Here is an 8,499-nt window from a genome sequence, read left to right on the forward strand (position 1 = left end):
TGAATGCTAGAAATCATGAGGCAACCAGAATAACTAATTTCTGTGACTGATTTGTCTTACTTCCATGAGGAGTAGTCTCCTGAAAGCAGATCGGTAGCAGCCTAATGTGGCCCACCAGAGAGAAGGAAATCAGTGGCTGCAGTGCAGTGTCTCTTCAGCCTAAAATGTTTTCTGTCCCAAGCTGGGGACGTTGTGACAGTGTTGCATGCACAGGGACCACTTTGGTTGTACGGCCTTAACACAGGTTGTTCTATAATTGTTTTTGGTTTAGTCTTCTGCAAGGGAAAAAACTTAAATCCGCTGAGATTTTGGGGATAATAAAAGCCTTCATAAAATATGCTGCATATTCAAGTCATAGTACAGCAGTTGATGCTGAGTCAAAGATAATTTTTGCCCTCAAAACCGGTCGACTGCTCCCTGGGCTTCTGAGGGGTAATGCTATCACCCCTCTTTCCATTTCACAAGGGAGGAAACTGGGCTGTCCTCAGAGAGCTGTCATGTCTTGCTTCTGCTCTTCTGGGTTTCAAGTAGAAGCGTGTGCGTGTGTTCGTGTAGAAGGAAGAGAGAAGGGTGCTGAGCACAGAGCAATGCCTCTTCCTTGTGTCTTTCTACAGGTGACCTGCTGCCCTGCTGTGTGCTGACATGATGACAGCTAGCAAGGCGGCCGATGTGAGCAGCAAGTCTGAAATCAGCATCTACAACTCTGTTGAGAGGTGAGAGCTTTCCATGTTTGTGTGGGGTGCTTTGCTTGTGTTTATTATCCCCAACAGAAAGAAAATCAAAGGAAACGTTCTCTCTGCTCTGCACTATCCCTCTCTCCTCACATGTTAAAACACACGCCTGGATGTCTCAGGCAGTTTCATTGCCATCTCAGGACTGTGACACTGTGCATTTTAGCATCCAGTCAGACTGATAATCACCTAGACTCACAGTGCTAGAAGAGGTCTGCCCCAAGGCAAGACCATTTGTGCTCATGACATCCCTGTCAATGTTTGTCTCACCTGCACTTGAAATCTTCAATGCTGGGGACTCTGAGGACAAGCCCTACAGTCCCCACTCTTTGCAGGTTTTTCCCAGTGTCCAACGTTGGTTTCTACTGTGCAGTCCAACCACCAGTGGCACTGTGATGCCCTGCTCCTTGGGAAAGGCCATAATGTTCAGAGGACCAGCTCATAACCAAAGCATGATGGTGTCACTGAGACAGCGAGGAGTTAAATATCTGTGAGGCTAGGGAAGAACAGTATCTGGCTCAGGTCCCATTTCTGCTCAGAAACCCGTCCCAGACTCAATTTGCACTACAACTGAGTCTGCAATGGCTGCCAGCATTGCTTAACTCCAGGACAAAGCTCGAGGCCTGCCAGCACACAGGGTATCCACATGGATGCTCTTACAAGACCACTAAGTTCTGGAAGAGGCACACTTGATACATTTAAGTTCATAGAGCAATTTCCTGAGTTGAATCTCAGTGTTGGGATCACGGTTAAATGGAACTAATGATAGGGATTTTTCATTCCAGTAACTACCTTATGTTGTCCTGGTACTCCTTCCCAAGCCCAGGCAAACCTGAAAGACATGGCTAAGCACTCTGGTACAGAAACATTTTGCGTTGAAATAACTGTCTGTTCAGCTGGAACTTTACTATATTGATAATATATCACAATATTGGTATTGTGATATCACACACTTGGAAATCTCTAGATTAAATATATTAGGGATTTTTGCTGCGATTTGGACTCAACCAGTGAAGTTGTTTAATCCTCTGGGAATATTATATCTGTGTCTGGGTGCTACGACATGTGCCCTAGGCTGAGGAGGTGTGCCTGGGTGCATGGGAGCCCAAGCCCACATATGACCTGGGATGGTAGTGCTATAGAAATATTAATAATAAAAGTGCACTATTTGTGCATTAATATGCATTGGGAAACATTTGGATGTACTGAGAAAGTTCCGCTGAGCAGGCACTAGAGGAATACCAGCTGTATCATATGTTTTCTCCTCTGTTTAACAGCAGCAATTTTGCTGTTATTTGCAAATGGTCCTTTTTGCATTTATTTTCAGCGGACCTGCTTAATGCCCTGATGATGTCCAAAACTCTACTGCACTTCTGCACACACACACATGCATACAAAAATACTGGTGAACTCTCATTGGTATCAGCATGTACAAAAAATACTTATCTCACCTGCCATCTATTTCTGCCACAAAGAAAGGCTTCATTTCAAACTGCGTCTTAGTCAAAACAAGAGGAGAGCATTGTGTTCTGGCTAGAAGGATCTTTCCCCGAGGGTCCTCCTATCTCTCAAGTGCTTGGTTTGAGCATCCTCTGCTGTTATCAGCTTTATGAGTAGAGCTGATGGACTAGACCAAGGGTGAGCAATGGCAGTGAATGTTTCTTCTCTTTTTGTCTTTGGTATGTAGGATCAAGCTTGCAGATAAAAACAATACTGCATCTGTGAAGGAATTAGAAAGACCTTTGTGTGGATTTTTGAGTGAGAAATGTTCTGAAGGTGCCTCTCTCATCCTGGGTTTAACACCTGAAGCTGAACCCGTTTCTTCTGTGGTAAAGAATCCACTGGGAGCCTTGGAGAACTTGATGCTGGATGCAAGGCTAGACTGCTTTCAGCAGAACATGCTTAGTCCCAAAATGATCATCAGTGACCCATCTGTGGATCTGAACGTTAAAGAAAACAGTAAAATTATCAGGAGACAGATAGGAGGCACTCAGAATGTACGGTCACCTGGAAGAATTGGCTTGAGGAATAAGTCCTTCAGCATCAAGGACAAAATTTCAGAATGGGAAGGGAAAAAGGAAACGCAGCCTGCTCCTCGCAGAGAGGAGGAGCAGGGAGTTAAAGAGGAGCACAGGGTGCCCTGTGTACCTGAGAAGATGAGTGGTGAAGCACTGGTGACTCGGAAAGGGGAGACGAAGAGACTTATGAACTGGGAACTGGAGTACAAAGGGGCAGGCAAAGAGAATGAGCGGAAAGCAGGAACTCAGAAGGGCACAGGTCAGGCAGCAGAGCGAAAGGGGGAGGCGCAGAAGGATGAGGAAGTAGAGTCCAGCCCTGGAAAATGCAAGGAGGTGAAAGGTGGGAAGTGGGAGGTCCAGAAGGAGAATCTTTCAGTGCTTAGTCAGGTCAAGAAGCTAGAGCAGGCTTTGAAGGATGGCTCAGCAGAGGTGCAGCCACAGTTGCCTGGTACTTACTATTCCCCACAGTGCCTGCAGGAGAAGGCAGTACAAGGACACACTGCTCCTGAGGGCCATGAGAGCATATATGGGGCAGAGCTCAACAGAAGGCTTCTTGGCTTGGACTCTGAAATCAGTGAGCCAATTTTTGGGACTCTAGAAGAGGTAAGAACTTCTCATGTGAAATCCAAGGACTCCACAGTGGAGAATGTGTACACAGAGCCAGGGATGCCAGAGAAGAAACCCTTCATCAACCCACTGCCAAAGCCCCGACGGACTTTCAAACATGAGGGGGAAGAGGACTGGGTGCCAGCAGCTAGGAATAAAAGAAACTTGCCCCCTCTGCCATCCATTCCTCCCCCTCCTCTACCTTCCTCTCCTCCCCCGTCAGCTGTCAGCAGGAGGCTCTGGAGTGGGAAGCACAAGAACAACGCTGACCACAGGTATTCGGGCTATGTCTCACAAAGGTATTGGTCTTGGTGGTGGAGTCCCACCTTCCCATATCTCTCTGGGAGAGATGGATCTTCTCTAGTCACTCATAATCCCCAGAGAGCCTTGCTGGCCATAACCAGCACTCAGTCATCCCTCTGAGAACGTATGAGTGGCCAGCAGAACTTCACAGGGTAACTGTGAAGGGATAATCATGCCAGATTTGGGCTTTAAGGTCACTGTATTATGTGGCTTAACCTTCAAGCCCAAGATTGGGGGGTTTGGGATTTTGTTTGGTTTTTTTTTTAGCAGAAAATCTATTTAATTACAAAATTACTACAGCTGGTCTGGAACAGGATCTGGAATGATAATCTCTAGATTCTACTGCAGCATTTTCACTGTTCATAGTAAACGTATTCCTCTACTGAATCTGATGTGTGTATATTCTTCTGGAGTGCTTTCTTGCTTTTTCTCCCCTCCCGCATGATTGTCACAGATTTTTGAGGTGGGGAGCATAAAATGCACAGCTGTTTCTAATGCCGTCTGCATAAACTGTCATCTGAAAATTCATGGCTTGGGTGCAGGAAGGAAATTGAAACTTTACAGGTCTGTTAGTGAAGGACACTTAATTGTTTTTACCCTTTCTACCATCCTGCATGCAAGTATTGCTTTCCTGTACTCCTCAAAGAGAGCTGATTTTGGGGGCCCCCTGTTCCTGCCAAGAGTGGGATCTGTGCTGTAAATGGGAGCGCTCATAGCCTAAGGTTCTGTGCCATGTTGCAGGATGTGCCATGTGACACTTGCATCTTCACAGTGTGCTATTGCCGTGACATCCCAGGTTATCTACAGCATCCCTAAAAAGCCTTTATTTATGTGGCTGATAAAAATAACCGATCTCAGTGTTACTTTTTCATGCTTTATATGGGATGAGGCTGTGAAATGTTCTCTTCTCAGTAATTCATTTTGCCAGCTGTGTGGCATGTTGGAGAAGTGAATTAGCTGTGATTTGGTTATAAATGCTGGTTAACTGTATCACTCTCCTCTTTGTTCCTTCTCTTCCCATCAATGGTGCAGGAAGTCGTATGAGTTTGAAGACTTGCTGCAGTCATCATCTGAGAACGGCCGGGTGGATTGGTATGCGCAGACCAAGCTGGCCCTCACACGCACTTTATCTGAGGAGAACGTCTATGAAGACATCCTGGGTAGGAGCTTTGCACAGGGAAGGGATTTGACTGCTGATGCTGAGTAATTGAGAAGACTCGTGGTTAACAGGCACTCACCGGAGGTGCTGAATAAAGTATTTTTATTATCCAAAAGCAAACCAAGACACATTTTACGCAGATTATGGGCAAGTAATAAGAAAAATGGGCAGAATGTTTCAAAACTCATCAGCTTCAAAGATGAACCTGAGCCATGTGGGAACCAGCTTTTATTTTTTGCTGGCATCTCTCCTCTGTCTTCCCTTTGTCCTGTGGGCTAATTCTCACAGCTCTAGTCTGTCCATTGTGGTGAGCTTGTCACTGCTGAGGTAATGCGAAGTCTGAAAACATAGCCTTGAAGTCAATTCCATGGTTCAGAAATAGGGTTGTGTGTGGATCCAGGTACCATTGAAACTAAGAATCTAGGTCCCACAATCTTTGAAATTGAGTTTTATTTTGTTCTCATAACTTCAATGGCAGATCAATGCCATTTTAAAGATTATTTTCTGTAGCACTCTCAATTTATATAACGTTTTTTAATACTGTGAGTTAGATGGCCTTTTATGGAACATAGAATAGAAGCATCCCTCTTGAAGAAACCTTAATAAGTTTTAGTAGCTGTAGGCTGGTGCTGTGTAAACTCAGCTCTTGGCTGAGTTTAGCAGAATAGGAAGAGAATAGCTGCATCAGCTCTCACCATGCAGCTGTAATCCTACAAAGGTGGCCTGTGTTGTTCGGAATGGGAGGAGCTGTGCTTTCTCAGGAGCAGGCCAGGCATTATTATTTTGGTATGAATAACATCTGATCATACTTGATCAGGATCTCTCAAAGGAATCATGTTGCTTTGGGACTGATGGCAGACAAGGTGATACCAGTCTGTCCTTCTGACATTTTTGAAGCTGTCGGCCTCATTTGTGGGACTAGGGGCCTCATGTTGGCTTTTTTCTTCTCTTTACTTGGGTTTGGTGGGGAGGCAAAGGAGCAGGGAGGGCCTGAGCAGCTGCTGAGGGTTTTTTTGTGTTGGGGCGTGGTGGGAGGTCTCAGAAACCACTGAGTAAGGGTCACCTCGTCAGCTGGAATAACATGGATAGCATTACAGAGTGGCTGTATAGGCAAATCCATCCATTCAAACACAAGCATACCCCTGTGCCCAAGCTTGCAGGGAACTCAAATACCAGGCTGAAATTCCTCTCCCTTCCAGCTTTTAGTTGCAAAGATGAGAAGAAAATAAAGTTATGAGTAATTGTCAGCTAATGTTTTTTTGTTTTCTTGCTGCATGTTTTGGCTTTGCCTGGAGTCAGAGATCTTTAACTGGCTCATGCAGTCCTGGTGGTGTTATTGTGGAAGCTTGCGAAAAGAGGTGATCAGAGATAACTCAAAAAAAGCTACATTTTTTTTTTCACAAGACCACAGGTGGATGTAGTCCACAAAACAAACAATATGTGAAAACCACACCAATAGAGGGGGAACCAAGACTTCAGCCACAGGACACTAGTGCTGACCCACAGATAATCCATGTGTGTCCATCAGGGCATGCAAGCACACACATACACTCCATATTCATGTGCCTGACTTGGGGGGGTTCAGCTGTTGGTGGGAGAACCATTCCCTTTCCCAGCAAGTCACACAGATTCCTTTCATGCACCATCATTTTACCTGTTCACCGTTGCTTACCTGGAATACTGGAAATTGTACTGGGCAGTGGGTGACAAGGTTTATTTGTCAAAAAGAGGGAAAAGGTGTTTGTTCTTCTAGACTGAGGCTAATTTGACATAGTAAATTGCACAGCTTGAGGATAGGGTAGGCAACAGAACTCAAGCTTGTTCTTTTTTCTCCAATCTACCCAGTTACGTGACAGCTGAAGTATATTTTCAATACTCAAGTGTGCTGTTGAAATTAGAAAGTAGCGCCACTTTCAGGGACACCAGCATGTTTGCTGGTGTCACACATGCTTACCTTCTCCTTGGTGAATTCAGATCCACCCTTGTAGTGCTGGATATCACCGAGCCACAGATAGAAGACGGTATTGGAAAAGACTTGGGTTTCTGTCCTTGTCTGAAGACTTCAGCTGCACTCCTGCCCCAGCAGGGCAGGCAGGTGGGAGCATGCCACTTAAATCCTGCAGCCGTTCCCGGTCCCTGCTCCAGAAGCCTGCAGCATCAGTGACCTTCAGTCTTTGCTCTCAGACAAGCATTACATAACAGTAAGAGAAAGGTAGTTGTTTCGAGCCCCAGCTATCCACTGGGATGGCAAGAAATTATGGCAATGAAGAGAGAAATCTCGTAGGGATTTCTTGTTGGGATAAGCCTTTGTCATTGTTTCTTTAGATGCTCGGATGGATATGTCACAACCTGCTTTTTCAGAGTTGCGTGTTCTTTTTGTGTTTGCATTTCCCAGCACTGCTGAAAAGTGGGATGTAAGAAGTTCATTATATGTAATTTTGGGTGTTTAAAACTCAGAGGTTAGTTGTGTGCCTCATCTCCAGAATCAGTGGAAAGAAAGAGACATGTCTGTGTGGTCATTCAAGACTTAGTTTTTGAGGGGATCCTAGGTAAGAATGAGCTGAATGTTACTTCAGAGGTGTCCCTCCCCTCCACCCCCTTCCAGGAAGAGAGCATTCTGAGTTTGAATGGCCTAGGTTGGGTGAGGTGAATCCTTCCCTCTTTCTGAAGTGGGGTGTGTGAGATTGAGGCATCCATGATTGGTAGATGTGTTTGAAAACCTGTGTTGTGTGACAAACATCCATGTTCAGAGAATGGATTAAATATTTCTGCAGAGTCAGCCCAAGAGCAGTGCATTGCTTCAGCCCCAATTAAATGATGACCAGAGGTCTCCCTAAATAAGGGGTTTAAACAGAGGCGAGAGGACCCTTATGCTAGCCTTCATCTCACAGTTTCATGTGTTCTAAGCAGAAGACTGGAAAGAAGGAAATGCAATCATGGAGTGATGTGCATGAGAACCTCACAGCTCCTCTGAAAACAGGGAAATGAACTTAAGGACTCGCTGCATCTTTTCCATCTGTAGTATCTGTGATATGTTCCTATGGCTGCATATGTCAGTGTCAGGGTTTGGACACTGTCCAGTGAGCAGCTGGACTTCTAGGGCTATAGAGAGAATTAAGCAATTGCAGGAAAATTGAGAACAGGTCTATGCCTGATGTGGGAGGTGGGAGAAGGCCAGCAGATCCCCAAACAGATTTTTATGGCAAACCTCAAGGATTTTCTGCACTTACAATCTCTTGCTTGTGGCTTTTTTGCTGCAGATCCACCGTCGAAGGAAAACCCTTATGAAGACATTGAGACCAACAGCCACCAGCCGCTGTTTGGGGAAGAAATGTGTCCTGACCTTCCCAGCATCCCCCACCTCTTCTGTACCTGGGACTCCCACTAAGGTACTTTGATTCAAGTGGCCACCTCTCCTGCTCCAGAAAGTTTCTGGGTGAAATCCAGGTTCTGTGTGGAAAAAGTGGAATTTTGCCGATTTGACTTTCATCATGTTGGTCTTTTTTCTTTTTTGTCTTTTACCACTGGTCAGAGTACAGTGTGATAAGAGGGTATTTATTGACCTTTAGCAAAGTAAAAAAGAACATTCCTTTATACAAATGGTTTGTTGGCTTCCACTGTTTTCCACACCAGGGCTACCTTCCCCTTGAAGGGGGGGTAATATAATAATAATATAATTAAT

The 8,499-nt window shown here is 45.2% G+C and overlaps 1 protein-coding gene across 1 annotated transcript; it reads left to right on the forward strand.

Moving 5' to 3' along the window:
- Window positions 1–642: 642 nt before the first annotated feature.
- LOC104619960 (DENN domain-containing protein 2A-like) lies at window positions 643–8,215 on the forward strand. The gene is given in 6 exon segments (XM_010286019.1): window positions 643–713; window positions 2,419–3,630; window positions 4,691–4,818; window positions 7,423–7,458; window positions 8,078–8,121; window positions 8,123–8,215. Coding segments are annotated over 6 exon segments (1,584 nt in total).
- Window positions 8,216–8,499: the final 284 nt, after the last annotated feature.

This window comes from Phaethon lepturus, unplaced genomic scaffold, assembly GCF_000687285.1.
Source record: "Phaethon lepturus isolate BGI_N335 unplaced genomic scaffold, ASM68728v1 scaffold27754, whole genome shotgun sequence".
NCBI classification, from domain to species: Eukaryota; Metazoa; Chordata; class Aves; order Phaethontiformes; family Phaethontidae; genus Phaethon; species Phaethon lepturus.